Below are 25,264 nucleotides of genomic sequence, written 5' to 3'. Positions count from 1 at the left end.
GTTAATGAGAAAATAGTCATTTTAGAAGTAATTTTGACAAATTGACCAGGAGAAGAGAGGCTATGGTTTATTTGAGGGGAAAAAAGTTAATCTCCATGAGGCATTAAGTTCAACAACACAATAATACCCCAAATAATTAATACACATCAACCCAAATGTGCTGTCTGCATTGTTGACAAAATTTTTATATCAGTTGAACCACAGTAACTATTGGTCCTATAAAATGTGTTTTCACTGTTAAAATGTGTTGCCAAATTTTGTTGTTTACTGTAGTGATTAGAGGTTATGTCCTGTAAATGGGAACACACTCATGCGCATCATGCCACTACTACAAAGTCTGGTGTACTTTGGATTTAAGCAGAAAACCTGAAAAAAAGATTTCATGTCACACAAAAGCATGTGAGTTGGCAGCCCTGCAATCAGAGCGGTTGTATATGGATATGCCTCCATGAGTGCAGTGATTCCCCTTCTGCAAATATTGTGAGACATTGCAATTAAGCAGCTAACCTGAAAACTCCCTGTAATAATAAGCTTGACTGGACAGAAAAAATGTAAATATATTTTTACTCAAGTTTGGACCCACTGTGAAAAACACAATTACCATTAGCTCCTGACTCTGATCCTTTTGCCATGTTGGAATAATTAATAATAATTATTATTATATAGTTAAGTTACTGTTGCAGTGCCATGTGCGTAAAATTGCGCACAGAGCTTCTCTCTCAATTTGGAGATGCTCATGTCATTCCTGCTGCTGTGTGATGGCCAAAGGCATTTAACAAACACAGAGGAAGGAATCCTAGAAACAGACAGACAAACATAACATCAGTACTGACATTTCTGTGGACCACTAGATTACATTAAGTCACATGAAAATAATTGGCAAGACTCATTAATCAAACCGGTCACTTTGCCTTCAACACCATAAAAGTTGTATTCTTATGGGCAATCTTTAATCTTTCTAATCTCTTTGTGTGGAGGAACGAGAAAAGGGAAAAGTCAACATACTGTAGATGAAAGCTTGATTTTGGAGAGATCTGTGCATGTGCATGCTTTGGCAATTCTGCTATGTGTATCGTATTTTGTTGTAATTTCATTTCACTAGAGGTTACGTCCAGAAGACATATATGGATACGCTTCCACAATAATGCCTCTAAAATATTGTGAGACATATAAGCAGCAAAATGCCAATTCCTGTATTAATAAACTGTACATTACAGAAAACATGTATTCTGACTTTCCATGGGAAAGTTTGGAATTTTACTTACAGTAAAATAAGAAAGTCTCAACAGCTGTGGAGCTCAGGACTTATTCTGAGAATGGCTGCTTTATTCCAGACTATTTGACTGTAAAAATTTGGAATTTGTGATACAGTTTACCTGTCTGATGTGTAGAAAAACAGACTCACTGTTCATTATTGACCTATTTTCATCAAGAAGCATGAAACCCAGCCTGTAGTCTTGCAGTCTTGCACTCTTGCTGTTAGTCCCATCAGTCTAGTTATTTAATGTCAACACAACTAGACACACGAAAGAGAGACAACTAATGGTAAGCTCGACCCTCTCTTTTCTATATGCAGGACAAACTCAACACTGAGTGTGTGAGAGCTGCTGCTGACTCAGCAGGTGTTGAAATAACATGAACAAAAAGTAACGTTGAAAGGGATTCCGTGCTAATATCAATAAGCTAGGCTAACTTACTTCCACTTTCCAAGGAGATGCTAACACGTGTTTTTTTCTCTGAAATACAAACTTGGATTGGTTCTCCTGAATGTTTAATGTTGTAAAGGGACAGATGGTACATAACCTGCACTACGCGGTCTTTTTAAAAAAGGGGGAAAACCAGATTGTTATCAACATTCATAGGCTATACAGCTATACAACATTCATAGGCTATTCAAATTTGCTGAAAGAGATACTTACAAGAAAGAGACACCCTACTGCTTTCTCAGATTCAGTTATCCAATTCCTCTACCAAGGTCAAAACATGGTAACCTACAAATTCTGTCGTCACTCATGTCAGTATCTCATTCTGCTCATACAGATCTTGGCACACTCTCAAATGTTGGCTTGCAAACTGAACAATACTCAGCTTTGTTGCAGTTCAATTCAATGTAAATGTGTTTCATTCTTCTATTGTAATTTGCTTTTATAAGTATCATAATCATTTCCTGTAATCCCTGATCTTCTGCTGCAACGCACACACACACACACACACACACACACACACACACACACACACACTGTAATAATTTTGTTTTTGTACAGGAACGTGGGTTACCTTTGGAGGACAGATTACAAATGAGGTAGGAGAGAATACCTGTACAGTCTCATGTAATGCAGGCTCAGGTTTAACAGAATGTAACAATGAGAGAATAGTTTAACCAAGTAAAGTACATGGATTCAAGGTGTGTCTTTACTGACTAGGGAAGCGATTTGATTGTCAGGAGGAGGCTTCTGAAGCTTAAGCAGAGATGCAATAAACTGGAAATAAAAAAGAAAATGGGACTTATCTACTTGGATTTGGCTTTGCAGTGCAAATTTGAAACTTTAAACATGTTGGAATACTGTTTGATGATGTGTCATGTTTCAGCTCAATATATCTTTGATGGTAAATTTACATAGATAATTTTTAGCCATGCTTGTAGGGTCCACCACCTTACCCAGACTAAAATCCATCTACATATCTATCTATTATTGGATGAATTGCAGTGAAATTTGGATACAGACAATCATGCTTGCCACAGGATGAACTGTAAGAACTTTGATGATTCCCTGACTTTTTGTGTGGCGTATTATTCTGTCTATTTCTTTTTTACTTTGCTGTAAGAACACCTGAAAACAGAAGTAGGACAAAGTCATTGTATTTTGCAAGTCACAAGTAATTCTTAGAAGAGTTACTTGGCCACCAGGCCCCGAGTAAAGTCCCATGTCAAAAGACGTTGGTCCGAAGTCAAGGCACGGGTAAAGAACAAGTCCCTAGTCCTAAACTTCGTCTTTTAAGTCCTAAAAAAGTCATTAGGGAATTCTTCTTTTTATGGAAAAAGATGAAGCGTTGATTTGCTGCACATTTTTTCAACATAATGAGATGAGGACAAACTCTGTCTGTTTTATTCTCTCCCCAAGGGCTGTGCGAAATAAAATAACTTCAGTACAGCAGCTTCATACAGCCAGGGTTTGACATGCACACCTCTCCTCAGCAGGGCCTCCAGCAAACTGACTGAATATACTGTATGCCTGTGCTCCATTATGTTCATTACATAATTAAATTTTCAACTAGAATAGCACTCCGTACAGTGCATACCAAGGAACCAAGGAAAGTGATTTAAAAAATGTATATATGTATATATTTATGTATGTGTAAAATAATAACTATATGTGTACAGAAATACAGGATAGATTTTTGTGAAAGATAAATTTGGCATGTTAGAGTAGCATGTCTGTTAACATGTCTGTTAACATGCTGACATTAGCATTTAGCTCAAAGCAATGCTTAAATGCCTAGACCACCCGGGTGCTTTTCACAACATCCAACAAAGGCAGGTCTTAGTGGCTGGAATACAGAGATCAGATGTTATGTGATAACGTAACATCACTAGTCTCATAGGTCTGAAACGGCTGAACCAATCACAGTGAAGCATTTTTCTACAGCTTTTTTCTACTGCGGCCACTGTTCACAATGTTCTAAATCATAAAATAAAAAACAAAATAAATACACTAGACCTTATTTACACAAACACAAAGAATGCACACAAAACATTACCCCACCATTAAGCCAACTTGGTTATTCAGACCACATCTCGGTCATGCATACAAATCTGATGCCAGATAAGAGAAAGCCGCAAAGTGACTCCTTGATGAAAAATATATAGTAGCTGCATAGGTTAAGAGGCTTCCTCCACACATAGGACAATATCTGAGGGTCAAGCTCCAAACACTGGTCCATAAACATCACAGAGAGTATAAAAGCTATAATTTGAATTGCTATAGGTGTAAGTGGCTCAGACACAGACGTCTCTACAAAATCATTCAATTTGTTTCATGTATGTTACATTTAGCATCTCTCACTTTGCTCTACATTTTTATAGTCTGTAGTGTGTTAGATTAATAAATCTTACTGATGATGTTGACGTATCATGAATAATCCATTGATGTATATTAATTATTAAATACCTGTAACCATCACACAGTAGCAGGAATTATATGAGTGTCGCCAAATTAAGTATTGGGCTTTGTGTATTTTTACGCACATCACACAGCAATGGTAATGTCATTATTTATAGTTAACAATTATCCCATCACAGCAACAATACTGGTCAGGATATAATGTAAATGACATTCCGTATTTCACACGAATAAACTGTAACACAATTCCAAGTTTATTCAGTCAAATTATCTGGAATGAAGCACCCATCCTCCTGAGCTTCATCGGAGCTGTTGGAACATTTTTGTTCACTGTAAGTATCAAGTCCAAACTCTGTTTTGTCTGTAGTGACAGAATAGTTTTTCTCCTTTAAATTTATTATTATTGTCAGTTTTCAATTTTGCTGCTTAAATTCTTCTCTAATCAAAACTATCTCTCTAATCAATAAAATAAATTACAACAAAATATGGCAGAGATAGGAGACCGAGACTGAGAACACGTGTATCACATGTATCATGGCACTTCCTGGGCTCTGCAGGGTTTGGACTTTTACTTACAGTAAAATGAAAACAGATTTGATGAGAATATATTGGCCAAACTTCCCTGGGAGAGCAGGGCAGGGTCTTTCATTTTTTTGTCATGTTTCTTTTGTTTCATATATGTGTGAGATTTATTATATAAAAAGAGATGGAAACAGTATTTCAAAAAGACGGTTTTTATATTTGCCATGGAGTTACTTTCTGTCATATGCACAGGACAACAATACTTTTTCAGGGCTTTATTTTCCTCATCACAATTAAGCAAGTAGTCCAATAGTAGAGTAATAGGTCCATTTTACTTGCATATGCAAGTACTAGGAATCAAGCTAGTGCTAGCATGAGACTCATAAGCAAACCACTGCTCTCCTCCCAGCACTCCCTCTCCCTGCTCCATTACGCTCCATTATGCACCCTCACCTACACCCTCGTCGTGTTCTCTGTCTCAGCCAATGATGGAAGAAGGAGCTTGCCAGCCTGTGAATCAGCCATAATGACGCCTTCCACAAGCCTCGCTCAAAAACTGGCTGTTCACTGAGTCTGGATACAGAAGCCTCACATAAGATATGTTTTGGAATATATTTCAACTAAATAATACTAAAAAAAAGTTACATAATGTAGCTTTAGGAGACATTTCAGTTACCATTTTTCATCAGATTGGAGACAAAAAATCCAATCAGAATTGACCTTCTCCAATTCTCCGATAGGCTGACTTAGGAACTCATGATACTGAGTTACAGACTAGCACTGTAATAAGGAATCAACAGGTAAGGTTAGTCATCAAGTTATACATTACACAATATTGCTTTTTTTGAGGGCGAATTCCTTTTGTCTGGTGTGGATATGTAAAGTATTGACATTTAGTCACATATTTACTAGCTCACAGTATTTGCTTATTCCCAAAAAACTTCCTTCCTAAAATGATGCCCATACAGACACAACTTATTACCTTGTGTAACTTACATAGTCCCTTCTAGTGTGGATCTGTATGGGACCATGATGCTGCATATTTGACTCCCTCAATTCTTGATGAAGGTGAGGATGAGGATGAGCTGGGGTTCTGGTGATGTGATGAAGGACTCTGGGTGTCATAAAAATAATTGTCTCACCATAAGTCGATGAGTTTTGGAGAGGCGTCCAGGGTTCATCATGTAGTTATGATCTTACCTGTGGTAAATTACTAATGAAGCTACTATGACGACTGTGGCCACTACATGTCACTGAACACTGTGAATTCAAAGAGTCAATTAGACAAACACAAGCATTTTACAGTATTCATAAAATGACAAATTGAACAAAAATGCATCAGGGTTAGGGTTAGGGTTATGGGGTTAGAGGGTTAGGGTTACATCACATGATAACTGTCTAAAAGCCCATGCTTAAGAGCACATCAGCGAGGACAACAAAATATTTTCTATGTAGGGTTTCATTCAGGAAACCTTGGAAATTTCAATTTGTAGGAAATGCATTATGTTCATAAAAGGTGACAATATGCCTATCATTAGTAATGAACCTTACAGAGAAGATTATTGTCTGATAAACAGTACTTTTTTCAAATTCCTGAAAATTTAACTTGATTTTCAATTTAAAAAATGCTGTAAAAACCTTTCCTTGATTCCTGCGATTTGCGTGTATGCCGCAGGTCAGGGTGTGCGTGTGCACAGTTTAGAAACACAGTACAAAACAAAATAACAGACAAATAGAACTTGTTTTTGGTTTTAGATTACCCATTTTCAGATGAAAACAGGAAAACACAAAGTCATTTTCCTTTTTAAAAGCTTATAAGAAATTAAAAAAAATCTGAATATTCTGTTTTTTAGTTTTCGAAATTGAATGAAATACTTGAACAACGGACATGGACCGAGGAAGCGTGCAAGCGAAGTTATAGCACACACAGAGTGGAGATGTTGAGAGAGTGAGATTTATTTTTTCATTTGACCTTAATTTGTTAGTGAACAGACAAGAAATTTGCTTTGAAGTATGGTGAGTTGAGAAAAAAAGCCACTGTGTAGCCGTTGCACACCCCTTTTGACAATAAGTTTGTTGAAGTCACTCTTAACACTTCAGTCATAATTCAAAATTTACTATCTCTCCTATGGTAATTGATATAATACAACAGGTGCATTTTCAAAAAATTTATTATTTTATTATTAGTTTATAATCATTGAAAAGCTACTTGTGACAGAAAAGTTGGAAATTATGCCATGAGAGGACTAAAGATCCCCGTAATCTGGCGTCTCTTGCCCAAACAGGCAGAATACCGAGTTATAACTGACAAGTCTGATGTGCAGAGGTGTGCTTGGTAATTTTGTTACTGCTTGGTGTAATTCAATTTAATCATTTAAGTGGATGGTCATGTATGATGGCACTTCTCAAATCAGACCCTTTCATATCTGTTATACATTAAAAAGCAGCTGTAGCTGGTTCCAGAGATATTATATCAAAAATACTCAGACATTTCGTCTGAGTATTTTTGATATAATATCTCTGAGTATCATAAAGAATCACCAAATATCGAACTGAGTGACATATTCAACATGAATGTTATCTTACCACTAGCAGTCATCCTATATTGGTAACAATTTCCCAGCTAATTCTTTCTTCTTCAGACCTTTTCAGAAAATTTTCGCCCAGTAAATCCTGTGTACCTACAACTTACATTACCAACAACCATCTAGCAATTCATGGAAGGGGCCCATTGGTTTCAGTTCATTATAGTACGCTATAACTTGAAACTTGCACAACATAGCTAATGTATCACAAAAAAATGCATTTCTGCACTGTTTTCATTAAGGTTAGTTAATTTGAGATTTTTAATTTTGTTGCAAAGTGATCTGTAAATCCTTCCTAATGGTACATTCAGGTGCTAATGCAAATAATTGTCAGACATCATTGTCATACAAACTTCATACAGTCATACATTTGACAGTTGTATCGAATGGTCTATGAAAAATATTTTAATAATGTTGCTGAGGCAAACAGAGTGAGACAGAGAAAGGAAAAGAAGAAGAGAAAACTGATGCTACATCATCTGATCAACCAGAACATCAGCCTCTGCAACAAACAGCTGGCAGCTGCTGGTGGAGCTGTAACACATGATAAACTGTGTAATCACAGCAGTGTTTTTGCTTCCATGAGCGGGGCATGATGTCCACGGTCAGATGAGTCAGAGCAAGGCAATGATGCAGTGGATGAACCGATGGCTTGTTTGACAAGCCATCCTGATTTCAGCGCTCTCTGGCAGGTTCACAGTAAACTTACAAAGTTGTTCATCCCTCCTCACTACGATGTTTTGGTCAGAAACAAAGCAGTCTGTCCAATCAGAACTACTCGTAGGAAGGACATCTGTCCTGTTAACTGAACTGACATGTAACTACACAGAAGGAAAGCATATCTCCACCATGGAAATTAGTCCAAACATAAAACATTGTTTTATGAGTGAAATCATAGGTACTTTGACATGTGTTTTGCCAAGTGAAGCACTGAATTTTAGGGTACATGTGTTTTGACGAGTGAAGCGCTGAATTTTAAGGTGCATGTGTCACCTGAACATTTTATTAAACCACTGGTAGTTTCTTTAACAAGTTTTTACTGACCACTGTTGATTGATGCACAACGCACATAGTACACAGCTGATGCTGAGAAGATTCATACAGAGACATGTCGCCCAACAAGTAAGGTTTCTGAGGGTGCTGAAGGTGCCACAGCAACCATCCCCTGGTGGCAGAGGTGTATTTGTTAACCCTGGTCCCTGTAACTCATAGTATATATTGTTTTAATAAGTGCGAGCGGAGTCTGTATTGAGCTATTGTGGCAGGAAGGTTTGGACTGTGTTTTATTGGCTGAAAAACAAATGATTTGCATGCATAAACTGGCTCAGAAAGAAAATTGCATTGAAAAAAATATTGTGAATCTTGCAAAATCTTGTATCCCTATTGCAGGTTGAATAGCTATCAATTAGCGCAACAATTGTAAAACAAATCATAGAAATTCATTTGAATTCCATGGCATTCCAGCCAATAGTTGTTGTGAAATCTCACTCAAAACCAAAAATTTCAACCTCATATGAGGAAAAATCAGGGATCGCCAAAGTCATTAGGACTCATCCTCTGGGGGACCTTGAATATCTTTACAAAATGGTACCGATAGGGCAATCCTTTTACTATTTGATCTGATGTAGTGGCCACACTAACTGATACTGCCATTCCTATAGCCATGCCACCACTATGGCTCAAAAGTCTTTCTTAAATAGGATATACTGTATAATGAAACACTCTTGATATAACTGTTTACATTTTGTTGAACCTTCCAACTTGTTAGCAGAAAGGGTTTCTCGAGTTCAGAGAGAGAAAAAATACAATAGTTTCACAAACTGCTCGTCTTTATCATCTCAAATTTGCTGTTGAAGGTGGCAGAGCAGCTGATGACTTTGGCGTATGAGAATGGAATCAATCTGTTTGACACAGCTGAAGTGTATAATGCTGGAAAGTAAGTATGCCTACACTTAAACTCAAAACACTTGTGTTTATGCGTACCCATATAAATGCATCTGGCCAAATCACAAATCTGATTGCACCTGTCTTGGTTTTGGCTACATGCAAATCAGCATATGCAACACTCTAGTCAAAGGGATGGTAGTAGTGTACCTGAAGCTGTTTCCTAACATGCCAAAAGAATAATAATTTGAGTAGTTCCACTTTTTATTTACAATGATAAACAACAACTATCTATCAACAAACACAGATGTACTTACACCTGGCCAGAAGAGAGAGTAATACCAACACCCTTTCGTCAGATTTTGACAGGTCCCAATCAGATCGTGCCACGTCATCACCAGAAGTCCCGGCCCTATCCCGACATTTTTTCAATCAATGAAATTGTGCCACGTCATCACCGGAAGTTCTGCCTTCGAAAGCAACATCACCCTCCAGTTGATGGTTCTTTCGTGCCATCCACCAGACGTCCAGGAAAACGGAAGCGGCGGAAGACTTTGTCTTGGAGGCTTTTAATTCTGATTGTGGTGTATTCCAGACATTGTTAGCCCTACCATTCGCTGCTTGGTCAGAAAAAATTGAAGAAATAGCTGAGTGATTCACCACTCTCTTCCACAGCTGTCGCAACTGAAGGGACAGTTTAGTGGTGAAAAAAGCGTCTTCCTTTTGGGGCCGCAAACCCTGACACACCCCTCTACATGTTAACCACACCTCCTCCTCCCTCTACATGTTATAAGGAGAAACCGTGGGGACAGTCGACCGGCAGAGACATCCTGACTAAGCCAATCATTGAAGGAGGAAACTAGCGAGCTGCAAAGACGTCTAACAACCCTCTGGAGGACTGGCTCCAGGAATCTCCTTTAGCTGGATGTATTGGAGCCCCAAACAGACTTACTCCGACTCGACCAGCAATTCCTCCGCCTCGGACCCAGATCCCTTGTCAGGCACATGTCCAGATCAGCTCTACTCACCCAGCGGTTCGGACCCTTGTGTCAGAGATGTGGAAATCAAAACACTGGAAAACATTCTGGATAAAGTATGATATCATTCTGTACATACACACTGGGAACTGATTGTACACTGTACCGTGTGTATAAGCAAATCTGGTTTGTCAGATACCTTTGGAGAAATTGTGAAAGAATGGGCTAAAAACTCCTCTGATATAAAATCCAGCCATTTGTTCATCCTCTATGCCTTTTATCAATGTTGTGAGTTATCAACTGCGAAAACCGGCTGTAAATATCTTGACATAATTGAGATGATTACACTACATTACTTACAATACAATCCCCTGACATGATAAGCCAAACGGTGGGGAACATGGTCAATAACCGGAATCAAGAGGGATTTGGGGGTGTTATAGTTTTGTCGCATAGATTGAGGAAGCGATTGCCTGAGGAATGTGTTTCGATAAAAAAGGAGAAGTGTAAAGGGAGGAAGTCTGCCCGGAGCACCGATATAACCATGGCTGAAAAAGAAAACCATGGCTCTTTTACATTAGAAATCACCCAAGTGCACCCTGGTGGAGCTTGATTTATTTTCAGCCCCCATGACGCAACTGTCTATCGAAGATATGGTTTATGCAGAAGTTTTACCTCTATTTGCTATCACTGATGGGGGCCCTATTGAGTTCTTTATCCCCGGAGACGGCGAAAAATATTTTGAGCTGAACAATACCTTGTTGCATCTCTGTGTAAAAATTACACAGAGATGCAACAATCTATCGCTAGACCTGGCAGATGCCTGGACCTGCCAGACGCTAGGCGGGGCCTCATCAGTTATCCTCTGAATACAATTTTCAGCCTATGCAATTCTAGGCGATAGGCTGATTTCACAGTAGTGCCACGCACCCCTACAGAACTATGATCGAAACTCTGCTCAACTTTTCTGAAGATACCTTGAAAAGTCGATTTGGCGTTGGTCTTTTTTCGAAGATACAAGCCGGTACTTTGTAGAGGTTAACAGGCTTAATCGAGGGTTAAATCAGAACCAATTCCCTTGAAGGGCACCTGCTGGGTCCTCTCCACAAGGACATATTTTTTTGCGAGAGACTTCTTGTAAAGTTGGTAGATATGAGAATTAAACTGACCTGCGGCAGCAACACCTTCTGCCTAATGGGAACCCACAACTCTGCTTTCTGTTTGAAAATATTAGGGCCCAATGTTTTTCAAAATGGTTTCTGTTTCCCCCGCTGTCCGCTTAGGTCTCACGGCGGCCCCACCGAAGGGTAACGCGCTTTACCTCCTGACGTGTCAATATGCAAACATACCCCATCCCGGAGAATTCCAGGATATATCTCTCTATGGCTCTATGCCGAAATACGTGGTTTTGTTTTACACTTTCTCATCTGTCGTTTGAGACCTTTAGAGCCCTCTTCTTCTTTTACTTCCTATTCCTCCTTGGGTCTAATCCATTGCGGTGATAGAGTTATTTTCCGCTTGACGGTCTGCATGTTTCGAGAGACTCATTGTACGTCATTCCGTATCAGTCTGGCCTGCGTTACATCCATTTTGAGACAATTGTATTGTTTGCAATCTTGAGGGTTATTCATGGAGGGTAAGGGGATGTTGAGTTCCATCAAAGTATTGAAGAAACTCGTCCAGCCTGTAAGTGTCGGGGTTCAGGATTTTTTATAAGAGAGCAAAAGGTTTTTAATTAAATCAATCAAATGAGACCCTTTCACAATCATTCCCTATAAACAACAACTCATGCGCAGTTTCATCTAAGTCAGCCTGATCTGTTTCAGGGACCTGATCGGCCTCACATGAGACAGGCTCAGCCGTTGATTTAGCGGTCAACGGATCGAGCCAAAGTAACTTGACACTCGTTCATTTGGCCCTTATTAATCAGGGCGAGATATCTATGCAGTGGGGCATTGTATTTTATAATTTTTTTGTGCGGTTTAAACTCGTTTAATATCGTTCAAATTCTCGTGTCCAAATCGTCTTCGGCCGTTTGTCTGATAGAAGACTCCATTGAGTTGAGTTTAACTAAGAGGCTGCTGTGACTCAGGAGGTAGAGTTGGTCATCCTCTACCTGGAAGGTTTGTGTTTTGATCCCCGGCTCCTCCATTCCGCATGTCAAAGTGTCCTAGGCTAATATTCTGAACCCCAGATTTTCCCTGATATATCATCGGTGTGTGAGTGTTTGTGTATAGGAAGCGAAGCATGTACAGAAAAGAGTGCTGTTTGAATGTGCGTGAATGGGTGAACGTGGCAGTAGTGTTTAACGTTTTGACTGGTCGATAAGACTAGAAAAGCACTATATAAGTGCAGTCCATTTACCATAACTAATGTGTTATGGTAAATGGAGATGGAATGTAGACAAGAAACACTTTTGGCGTCTTCCTCTGAAACATTTTTTTATCTTCTTCTAGTTATTCCTCCTAGAAGCTGGCACGGCAGCTGAAAGCAGGGGTAAAAATAAAACCTCCCGACTGTTTCATCTGAGTCTGGTGTTTGCGTTTTATGCTCTTTTTTTTATCGTCCAGCAGTCTGATCAAGTTTTTTGTATTGAGAAGGAGACACCGGAATGTTTCCTTTCAAAAGACCGGCAACTGGTGAGGAAGTATACCACCCGAAGTATACCACACATTCATGCCCCGAGGTGGGCATGAATGTGTGTGCATGTGTCTGTGTGTGTGTGTGTGTGCATAAATATATCTTTAGCTTTTACTTTAACTTATGATGATTTAAAAGATAAATATATTTTTATGTGATGTAAAGAAAGTATAGATGTTAAAAAGGTTACTAGACCATTAAAATACATACTTCTGACCAGTCTCCTTACGACGGGTGCCCATCCAGAGGATCTATTTACATGCATCTGTTTTACAGGTCTTACTGACAGTTGGGGATCTATATAGGTGAAAAAGTTGAGAAAAATAAAGGTGGAACAGTAAAGAATAAAGAAGAATATTCTCATTATTGGGTAACCTGATGATGACTTTTTGATGATGACTGCGTGTATTGAAAATGTAGAGTGATTGTACCCAATGAGTACCCCCCTGCCTCGGATGGCGCTGCCCTCCTAACTTCTATGAGAAACATCACTGGGAAAGAGTCTGCCTCACCCTCTCTCATACCCTGTAGATAACAGGAAGTAGAGTTATTAAAATCTTGTAAGCGGCAAGCAGGCTACACACAAGTTAAACCCATATTTTAAAATGAATCTATTAAAAGTTTTAACGGCTTACCTGATTCCAGTAGGCTGCTAACAGGCTCTCTCCCCTGACCCTCCGACCCAATTTTAAAGGAGGATGTGTCTGCTTCCTTACCTGAATCCGGTGTTTTACCACAGAGGGAACTGCTGGAAGGCTCTGTGACTGTGCTGCGTTCTCATCTCGAATGGCTCCTACAGGATTTACACCCTGGAATCGACGTTCCGTGGTGTCTAATAAATCTATACGTAGTATTTATAATGTGAATTAATTTCATAAACGTTGTTGACATTGTCATTCAAAAAAACGGAGAGGAACACGTACGCTGTATCGCTTCTCATCTTGCGCATTCGGTCTCCCCTCGTCTTTATCGAATCCCATGAGGGATTATCATGGTTTATACCTCACTCTTTTACACACAAAAAAATACCGCTGTTGTAAATTGAATCTTGTCAAGACCGCGAATATTTGATACTTTACACCATGTATTATTTTTTCTGTTTTATTCATCATCTCTACTCCACCAATTTAAGGGCTTTTAGTTTACATTAGAGGTCTTTTGCTGAAGCTCTCACTGATGAAAAGAGGTGTCAAACAGTTTTGGGTACTTAGTGATGTGTAAGTTTAGAGCAGAAATGACTTTTGTGAGGATTTTCCGCAGCAGGGGTTAGGGCACGAGAGGATCCCATTCTGTGACGATGTAAGTCACATAGAAAAAATACCGGGAGAGGGGGGCAGGGACTTTCGAGAGCGGGACTTTCAGTGATGACATGGCACGATATGATTGGGACCTGTCCAAATTTGACGAAAAGGGTGTTGGTATTACTCTCTCAGAAGGTCAAGCAGGTCATAGAAGGGAGACTCAAGATACTTTGTGAAATGCTTAAGAAAAATTATTTATTGATACAGTGCAACCATATCATATGTGCAGCAAGTGAAAACACGCACAAAAATCAGTTTTTGATTTTTTAAATTTGCAAAAAACATTTTCACTTTGTCAAAATGGGTCACTGACTCTAGGTTGATTGGCAAAAATTGAAATTTTATCAATTAACATTAAATCTACAAAACAGTAAATGTGAAAAAAGTGAAGGGGGTCTGGATACTTTCTGAAGCAACTGTAGGTAAAAAAAGGGAGTCTTTTTGTTTTAATCATATAACATTGTTCCATTGTTTCTCAAATTAAGATAAAATTGGTTAAAACGTCTATGGAATTTAACTGTGCATTCCAACAGAGATATGACACTTCATAGGGTCAAGGTTCAATACCCTAAATTAGAGTTTAATTCAAAAATATTTATACCGAAGTCTATTTCAGCTTATTATACTTTGTTTGGCTAGGAAGGATATTCCAGGTCATTGTCAAATACTACCAATTTTCTGATTCATTATTATGTGATCCATTAATTCAAATCATAGTATTGCTGTCTCCAAGCCTCTTGACTGAAAACAGGGCCCAAACTAGAAGACAACCCAACACTCATGAATGAGATGAAACAAGACAGTCTACAGCCATTCCAGCAGCTCTGTGATGCTGCACTTAAGGATGAAGGTGTTTTGAGCTACATGCTACATAAGCATGCTAATACACTCACAATGACAATGCTAATGTGCTGATATTTAAATAGTAATTGGTTAATGGTTCACCATTTATTATGTCAATCTATCAAATAATTACTGAGATAATTCAGGACCAATATGTTGAACCAGCTGGACTCCATGGCCCTTGTGTTCCAAGGTTGAATCAGATCCTGGCAGCACTCCAGTACAGTGTCTCAGCTTACCAAGGAGTATAAACAAATGTATTCATTTTAATTAAGTCCCCTCCTTTTAATAATCAATTAATAAGCAAAGTCTGCCTATTATCTGCAATAAGGGAGAATCATTGTTAGTATAATTATTAATTTAATATAATAAGCTTTTGAAATCTAACTCTTATTTTGTGCTTATGTAATTATTAATTAGTGAATTAATTAGTGATTTTACTAACATTCTAGTAAACAAGTAAACATGTAATGCACAAAAAAAAACGAATCAGCAGACCCTGTTAAAACATTTGGGTGTTTAGTTTTGCCTCAATAGATAGATTGATGAAGAACAAAGCTACTTATTTCTGTTTGCTAATCCGATTCTCTCATTTTAGGACATGAATCCGAGTGAAGTAATCTAAACTATCTTGAACCAGATACTGGTACTGCTTCCTTTGCTGCTGTCCAATGTGATCAGCACTGCTCAGCGGGCTCTACTACTTTTTCTGTTTTTGTTCATTTGTTTAGTCTTCAGGTCCTTTTTCCAATTTCAGTCACCAGGAGGAACTGTTTTACTATCTAACAGTGCACTTCACAAACTTCTTCACCAATATTCACACAACCGTAAAGTTTTGCAGAGACCTTAGCTGAAGGAGCAGTGGCTCTCTACACGACAAGGAGGAGATGTGGACATGGGAAGTGCACCAGAGCGCTGGTTACTGCGACATCTGAGCTTGAACACTGCCCTCATCAATACGTCGGGTGAATGTCCTTTTTCTGACCACCAAAATGAATGAACTGCTGCCGCCCAACAGAGCAAACACAGACTTTTCAAGATCAGCTGCACCAAAACCTGGTTTTGTGAGTGCATTCCAGCGAGTACACTACATCAGCTAATCTGTTTCTACATCAATGAAGGTTGGTGTATAGATGTCAATGTTAAGGAAACATGTAGTCCTCACTTAGAATCCACACTTTTCATTAACTGAAAGAGGCCTGCAGAAGTGGGGACAATATCCTGTACAACCAGACCAGAAAGACATTGAAAGGACGTCAAAGTAGCAAAGAGAAGCTGCAGTGAAAAGCTGAAAAGATTTTAAACCAAGGACCCTGCATCAGTGTGGAAAGCAGCCTGCAGCATCAGCAACATCACCAGATACAGGAAACCATCCCCCCACACTGTGGAGAACAGTCAATTGGCTGTTGTGTTTTACTGTGGGTCTGATAAACCAAGTATAATATCATTAACAAAAATTTTGACTAAATATACTCATCAACAACCACGACAAAAGCGAGACGTTGATGAGACAAAACTGATGTCATTAAACAATAACTGTGACTAAATATCCATACAATCTCGTTGACAACGAAAGAGCTTACTAAAATAGAGTTTAAAAATAAAAATTTTAATGATATTTTTCTAAATTTTTTGTTGACGAAGAGAGAAGATGAAATTCCATCGTTTTTTCAATCGTTTTACATGGTTTTTTTACTCTCCTTTTCAAACAATGACATGATTCAAATGTCCTTTCAATGGATGGCTGCGCTGCAAATTTCTGTTTGTCTGCCAGAATCATCTTCCCATTGAATCTGCACACTAGCAGTGCACCATGAATGCACCACCAGCAGTGCTAGCCTGTTTTGGACCCTCTTTGAATATAATGCCACCAAGAGAAAACATGAGTGGTGGCACTGTCAAGAGAGAAGCCGCCTGGTTACAAAATCACTCTGAAGAATACCAAAGAATACGGAATACACAAGAATACCTTAAGAGACACCTCAAGGCGCACAGTCAGAAACTGAGGTAATAACAACACTTTTAAGGCATGTTACGCCAACCACTAAAAGCAGTAGTGTAACCTTATGTATCTCACACCAACAGCAAATTGCTACATTGCTTGCAGATGGGGGCCAGCCAAGCTGGCTAACCTTTTGCTTAAGACAATGTTGTTTATTTGGGAGTGAAAATGCCATCCATGCTAAAGCAAATTCGATAGTCAGGTCTTTTCAGTTTTTAATGGGTCCGTGCAGCTAAATGTTGTCTATTTGCAACATCTATAGGCTATCGAAATGCAATGCATATCATGTAGAAGATTGGTTTTGGGCCTTTTGAATCAAGTCTGTAGGGCAGTAGCCAGCTGTCCAGTACTGTATGCAAAGAGGTTCATAATATTTTCTTCACAAATTTTAAATGGTAGTGTACAACCTATTATACGTACTGATTGTAATAATGAGTCTAATACAACAGTGCAACTTGTTAACTGGTCCTGATGGACTCCAGAATGTAACGCAAGTGTCAATCTGGACACTGTTTAGGAGCCTAGGCCAAGGTCTACTACTGCTTTCACAGTTCACAAGTACTGCTGTAGGGCTCAAGGTACTAGGACTAATACGCTACCTCCTGCCTATCAGCTAGGCTGTCAGGCTTGTCATTTATGGATTTATGCATTGTAGTGGCACACCAGGGTGAGTGAGAATGAATGCCTTCCTGCAGTGTCTCTAATCACTGAGGCAAAAATAATAAGAACATAATTTATTATTATCAGTGAAATCAGTATGTGTCAAAGAGGTCTCTTTTCCTCATAGAATTTTGTCAGTGTCTTACAGGGAACCACTATATGGAGGCAGGTATACCCCTCGTTCCAGGCTTAACAATGGCTATAGTGGCTCCTGCCCTGACAATTCTTATGCTATTCCCTCTTTTGGAGGACATAGATTAGCATATCTAACATATTAGAAAATAGTTACAAAACAAGGGGCCTTACTGAAAGTAGTTGAAGAAGCCCAGGATCAAGGAGGTGACAGGACCAAAAAGATGAAAAGGATTCAGCCTTTTCAGTAGATCAAGACTATCTACTTTGATTCAGCACAGCAAACAGACTACGAAGTCTTATAATATAAAAAAAGATTAAATGTAAAAGGCAAATGTAAATGAAAAAGAAAAGAAACTAAAGACAGTAAATTCCCATTAGAGGCAGTAAATTCCTTATTGAACAAGGGACTAGTGTTTCTAAAAAAGCTCTAAGCTACTTCAGCCTAAGATATTTCTCCCTGATATTTCTCCCTAAGGTCCTTTGGTCCTCTTCAGTCTCGGTCTGAAGTCTAATTAAATGCTATCATAGCATCTATAAAAAATACCAAAAACCCTCAGAGTTGCACCTTTGTTTATATGGCAGGTGCTGAAGGGAGGGATTCACTACTTCTATTCTAACAGCAATCATTAACACAAATGCAGTTATTCTGAGAATAGGGGCCCCCAGTGAGATGGTTGGACAATATGCCTCAACCATATCTTTTAAGCAGTAGCTGCTGGCTGCAGGTGTCATCTTTAACCACAAACTCGTTCCAGGGGTCCCTGCCTCATCCGCGGCGGTGGAGGGGGGCACTGATGAGGATTTAATGTTTGGGGGACAGAGAGTATCTGTCAAGGGACAGACCTGGGGAGTGCAGGGAAAGGTCGAGGAGGGACTGGCATAGGGGGAGCAGCAAGTGCGGAGATCTGTGTCCTATTCAGGGATTGGATTTCACACCAAGGTCCTTCAGGGTGGGTGTAGTAAATCACCCCACAGGCCACCCACGAGCGGCCATTGATGTTGCATTGAGAGACAGCAAAGGTGTTTACCAAGGTGATGGTAAGGCTGGTGATTTCGTATCCCGCCTAGTCAGCTTCTCAACCATGAGGTTAAGAAGATGTGTGGAACTGAATTTTTGAACATGGTGATCATAGATCTGCAAGTGTACCTTTTACCTGATGAGGAGCAGGCCAAGCAGGTGGTAAGTCAAAGTTGTAAAGGGAGTCCAGCAGTTCCATCAGTTCTGAGTAGTAGGCAGGGTATTCAGCGGAGGCCAGTTTTGTCACATCTCTCAGATCTATGTAGTCTTGTGTCTGGGGCCTTGAGTCTTGAGTAGTTTTGTAGTCTTGAGTCAGCGGAGCTACTGCCTTATTCCAGGGGTCCTTAATATAAATGTAGTGATCTTCTTGCACATCTTCAACCCAGGTATTATGCATATAGAGGGTCATCACTGTGGAGAGGTTATTAGAACATACGATGCACAATTTGGATCATTCCTTCTGTTGTGGGAGTTGCTCCAATTTATGTTGCAGCTTGGATGATATACTGTCCCACACAATCTCCCCAGCTATCTTAATTTTGATGACATGAAACTTTTTCAAAACAATAGTTACCACATGAGGGTCTATAAAATGCTCAGGATCTGCACATTTGGGGTCTGGAAAGCCCAAATATTGAAAAGTTATCTGTTTCTTTAGCACATAATTATTAATCATTATTGCGACTTCAAGCACAGTGAGTTAGCAGGTGTACAAACAAACTTATTTTCATCAACAATCCATGTTTGAGCACCCATTGCTTCCCTATGCATTTATTAGATAATGCGTTGTTAGAGTCTTCCTCGCTTTGCCCAAAATCATCAACCAATAGGTCTTGCTCTGATATGTCTGCTACTGAGTAATAGTCAGGCCAATTTTTATCTTTATCCAATAGTATATTCTTTTTCATAAGTGTAGAGGCTTTAAGTTTAAGATTTGTCAACTAATTGTCTCACCTGATTCAATTGTGCAAATCTCACTATCAGTGTCGTCCTTATCTTTGTGGTCACCAAACACTTTCACCTGTGGAAATAACACATATGACCAGCTATTGTTGTCACCATTCTTTTTATGACTGACTGGACCAAGGGAATTACACAGCATGACAAAATCATCAGTATCATCAGTACCACTCCTATAATCATCCCTATCCTAATTAGATCTGACTCCAAGATGTGTTCCACAACAAATCCCATCATATCCTCTTCTCAGGTTCTCCCAGCGTGTTTCTGACGTGTTCATCTCTCAGGCTTTTCTCAGATTTTCTGATGCCTGTGTTATATTACCATCCTTTCTTGTGTGCATTGGTATGACTGTGCAACACTCTTCCCCAAATGTGCATGCATACTCCCTATTCTTATGACAACATGGTGTCTAGGATGAATCTATTCAGAAGTGCCATAGTGCTTGTGGCATGCAGCTGTTATTTTACCCCTCTAGCCCTTGCACTGTGTAAATGATTAATCTTTGCTGATTGTATCACAAGTAAATCCAATGAGCATTGCAATAAGCATTGCAACCATGGAAAGATGGCACCATATTCTTCCTTTAAAAGATCTTATAGTTCCCTTTTTAAACCTAGTTGTTTGATTGGTAAGATCAATTACATGTTTTGCACACATATACCAGTCCATTTTGGTTCAAATGCAGCATAAATCTGCATATGTCCTCCCCAGTACCAAAACACATCTTGCAATGGGAGTGTTCCATTGAAATAATCTGGCAATTCAAAACTATGTTGAATTATTGTATACGAAGTTTCATCCTTTGCATGTATTCTGAACATGCTTACATACACACCATTTCCACACACCCCATTGCATTTTATATTTGCCTTATTTTTTACATCACACCTATGTTGCTTCACTCCATAATTACTGCTTTGTAAGTCCGAATGGTTTCTATCTCTCACAATGCATAATGGAAACTTTACTGTCTTAAGGAACTACAACTATTGGTGGTGCAAGCACACTTTCCTCCTCTTTCATCTGAAAGATGCTTTTGCATGTGGACTTTGCTAAGTGCCTTTCTCTAACGTCCTTTGCCAGGAAGTACAGTATGCAAGCAAAATAGCACTTTCCCCTTGCCATGGTGTCCATGGCAAGGGTTTCATTTGTGGTGTTTGGATAGCTGAAAATATCATCCACTCATAAAACAGATTCTTCTGCCCTCATAACACACATTTAATTCATGACATCAGTGTTTTCAAGTGTCTTCAAACGCTTAACCATTGTAGCTACTTGCGCTTTCCTTGAGCACCTTACATGCATGGGAAGCCTCTGAATAAGTTCCTGTCCTGATATGGTGACTAACATGAGCATAGGTCATGGGCTGAATATAAATTACGTTTGCATCTTGTCCTAAGGTAGTTTACTTTGTGAGGCAGCTAACACTGCTGTTACTACTGCACAATTAACTAATTGTTTGTTGGAGCCAAGTACTTTCAACAACGACACACCAAACTGTGGCTACAGTTGCTACTGCAACCAGCGCCACCCAGCACACCAGCTGCAGACAGCAATGCTCACATACTCATCTGTTACTATGGCTAACTATATTATGACACACTAGAAAGTAAACCGAATATCCACGGGCAAGTAATTTATCGTTACCAGATACATGAATGTGACATAGGTACCTTCTTGCTAACCATATAACCAGTTGGGATTACCTATCACAAACAATAGCAAACATGACAAAACAATACTGACCTAATGGCTCTTTGAAACATAACAAAGCTAATGTTACCAAGCTGTCAAGCAGAAACAGACTAACCTCCTCCTCCATCTTCATGCCTTTCAATTCTCGGTTGGAGGCCTTGTCGATTTTAACGCAGCTCTTCACGCTTGCCTGATCATAGCACTTCTTTTTTCAATTTTTGTTCTTCTGACCTTCTCCTCTTCAGCTGTTCCTCGGCCATCTCTCCTTCTTGACAATGCAATTATGTTGTGGAGTATATGTCGCTGTCACAACGCCACCAGTAGACATTCCTTCTGTGCACTCGCCTTAATGTTGCTGCCGGTCTCTCCTCTGTAGTCCCAATAATCCAATTCCTCACAGTCTGGCAGCAATGGAAAGGTAGATTTCTCCTTCTCTTTCCCCTGGTAATCCTTAAATTGGCATTATTTGATAGCACGTGCCATATTTACTGTCTCTTGCTCCTGCTGTTCCCTTCTTCTCTTCTTTTTTCCCTTGTCCTGTACACAAACACTCCCTGCTGATGATTGGCTGATATAGTCAGATTTTTTTTTTCAGCACACACACAGAATTGACAAGTAGCTGACTGTGAGGAGATTTTCACAAAAATTGAAAAAAAGTGTATTGGATTACAATTGCTTACTCCTTCTTTAAACAATAAAGTAGATAATTAAATAATAAGTAATTAAAAACATTTTTTTTTATGAAATGGAACAGTATCAATCTAATATTCAGTTTTCGAGCATAAAAACTTAAACAATGTTGCAAAAAGTCAAACTATAAGAACTCAAAACATGTAACAACTTAAACTATGCTGAAAAAAATAATACTTCATAACCACCTTAAAGATGGGGGTCTTAATAGAATCCGCAATCCTATGGCCAACATAAGTCTGAGCAAGCTAAAAAGTAAAAATGATAAAAATTATATATTTTTTCATCATTGTTTTTTTCTTAATCCCATTCTTTTGTCAAGTAGAGGTGGGAAATGGTACAGAATCGTGAACAGTGGCAGAGAATAATTTTTCTACTTGTATATCCGCAGTTTTGTAATAGCGGTTTATATTACTTGCATTTCCATTACGTTTTGGTTCATTTTTCTGCGATCATGTACTTCTATAGTTGGAAGAGTATCCATCTGATGGATTTAAAAATAAACTTAAACACCCACCATATACCAAATAGGAGGAACTTTACAGATTTCCAACCAAGCTTCATGAATTATTTTATCAGTCCGAATTTGTGGAGAATACCTAACAATATTAGGAAACATATTACAAAGCAAACAGCCAATAGGCCCTACTTAATTTTCTCATAAACTGATCTGACTTGGTCCTAAACAGAAGTAAAAGCACCACCAATGGTAGTTGCAAACTGTTTCGTGCCTTTTACTACCTTTAATCCTAAATTTTGAAATGTCTCCACCTATTAAGGAGACAGGGTAGGGTCATAATAGCTGGCCCTCCCATTTGAATTAGGAATTTCACCACAAAGTGGTGAAATCAGTCTTCCCTAGAATGTATGCATCTAGAGAAAAAAGTATAGGGGGCTCTATTATAGTAACTAAGTCTATACTTATTTATCACCTGTACCTTTGACTGGCCACTGGAAGTTCTTATGGATCCCTTCCTATAAATGTCTAGTCCACCTTTCCCCTGTAGTAGGGGAAATGTGGCATCATAGACTATGTGGCATCATAGACTATATATAAAAATGGACGCAGACTCCGGGTCTGAAAAGTGAAGCCAATGCAGAAGTGCCTTTAAGAGCAATAACACTGAGGGATACTAGGGACTGGCTCCAAAAAAATCTCTGGCTCCAATAGACTCCCTTTCAGAAAGCGTTAACTTCTCTCATGAAATACTAAGTCAATACATTTTTTCCACAAGTCAATATGGTGTCATTCACTAAATTCAGTCCTTCTGATCTTGGTTCTGTTGGTTGTTCTGAAAATAATTCTATTGTCGTATATCACGACCTTGCACATCTTGAGTGGAGAAGAATGATTCACAGCATGTGGATGCTCCTTTTGAGTTTTCTTTATTTATAAAAATCAAGTATACATAGTTTGGAGACAGAGAATCATTGAGGTCAAATTAAAAAGCCTTCAAGGGTCCAGTCGATTCCGATTCTCCAATTCTGATTCTCCAATTCTGATTCTCCATTTTGATTCTCCAATTCTGATTCTCTAATTCTGATTCTCCAACAATATCAGGGTGTTGTCCCAAATATATAGGCTTATGCAAATTAAGCCTTTAATATTCAGGTTATCACACTCCCAACTTTGGTTCGTTACCAATTAGGGTAAGTTTCAGTGTTCTCACTCCCCAATTGCTCATCCCACATATATCACTTTATCTCTGTTCTGACATTAGGCCTTAATGAGGCGAGATGGAGCTTAGGCTACACGTTGACGTGAACCTCCTGTGTGTCCTTGAACCAGGCGACACAGAATTTGACAGAGGCTGGAATTCGTCAAAGCACTCCCTCTGTCAATTCACACAGAGCTACAGTCTAGGAATTTGGGAAAAACCCTCTTAACCGATTATGAAATACACAATACTATAATTGATTAGATATTAGGCCTCAAAAAGAGGTATGTTTGGGGACGTACATGATTTAACATGCCTGGTGTGGGTCTGGTCTTGAGTGACTGACGGACAACCAGTTTGGACAAGGCCAGGAGAGTCATTCACCAGTGAATTCGAGTCGTGTACGTTGTTTTGATTCAGTTATGTTGTAATTACTGTTATTTCTCTTTTCTTGTCACTGGAGTAGGCATTTTAGACTGACTGTTTTGTCGTTCATTAGCTTGTAATAAGTTTTCGGTTCATCACAGTTATCCGTAATTATGGAGTTTTCTTCAGTTAGTTGTACTAACACCCTCCAAGGATTCTGGTGTCCAGTTTTTTCGGTAAGTAAATGTTTATTTTCTCAATGGTTTCTAATTTTAATGCAGTTATATATGCAATTTTATATGCAATTTTGAGTTAAGTATAATGGATACAATGCCCCCCAAAAGTTGGTATGTTTTTTCCTAGGTGTTTTGACCATATTAGGGGAGACAATTAGCATTCCAATTAATATCACAGTTAATGTATAATATGGATGCACCTTGCTAACCCGACAAGCTGGTATATGTATGTGATTCATCATGATCCACCATGTCTTAGCTAAAGTGTTTGTCTTTTACTGCAATTCAAAAGATAACAACACTGTAAAAATTGAATGACCATGCCAACAGAAGGAAGACCTTATGTATGGAGCAGTGTATTTGGTGTCATTCATCTGGTTGTGGAGAAGGGAGACTGCATGGACAACACCCTTAGTTCTCAAATGGGTTGTGTTGATGATGCCTTAAAACCACATCCAGTACAGCTTCCTCTGATGAAAGGAAAGACTGACTTTATTCTCTGTCCTTAGTATTCACAGGTTCAATTTCTTGCCTTTGACTTAATTTCTGCTGTTGTTAGATAGGTGTTGGAAGTAACATTTTTAAAAACAGAATTTTAAAAATATTGAACTGTAATTAAGTGATGGATCAACTCATGCACAGAATGTAAAAAACGGATGGGGAATTATACAGCAGTGGCTTGTCGAGTTGATTAGTTGATGAGCTGCAGGTGCTCACGTTGAACTGCGGGAGAGGGAAACCAGGAGGCCACGCCAAGCATACACACACACACACTAACACAGAGAGAGACAGACTCCCGTCTGAAACACTAGGAAGGGGAAACAATGGGAAAACCCAGGGCAGAGGGAGAGGCAAAGCTGATACCCTAATAGGTGCTGAGAGGAGGGATTCATTACTTCTATTCTAATAGCAATCCTTAGATGGTCCACATTTTTCAGTTCAAACATTTCCTTGGTTCAAAATCAAAA

At 39.0% G+C, this 25,264-nt stretch overlaps 1 protein-coding gene across 1 annotated transcript in view; it reads left to right on the top strand.

Moving 5' to 3' along the window:
• Window positions 1–25,264, top strand: part of LOC120787484 (voltage-gated potassium channel subunit beta-2-like) — a 106,424-nt gene that overhangs the window by 25,807 nt on the left and 55,353 nt on the right. Inside the window, exons 3-4 of the mRNA XM_040123158.1 lie at window positions 2,265–2,302; window positions 9,085–9,164. Coding sequence (XP_039979092.1) covers window positions 2,265–2,302; window positions 9,085–9,164 — 118 coding nt within the window. The remainder of the gene's footprint in view (window positions 1–2,264; window positions 2,303–9,084; window positions 9,165–25,264) is intronic.

Source organism: Xiphias gladius, unplaced genomic scaffold (assembly GCF_016859285.1).
Source record: "Xiphias gladius isolate SHS-SW01 ecotype Sanya breed wild unplaced genomic scaffold, ASM1685928v1 HiC_scaffold_1479, whole genome shotgun sequence".
Classification (NCBI taxonomy): domain Eukaryota; kingdom Metazoa; phylum Chordata; class Actinopteri; order Istiophoriformes; family Xiphiidae; genus Xiphias; species Xiphias gladius.
This window is presented reverse-complemented; position numbering and strand designations above follow the sequence as displayed.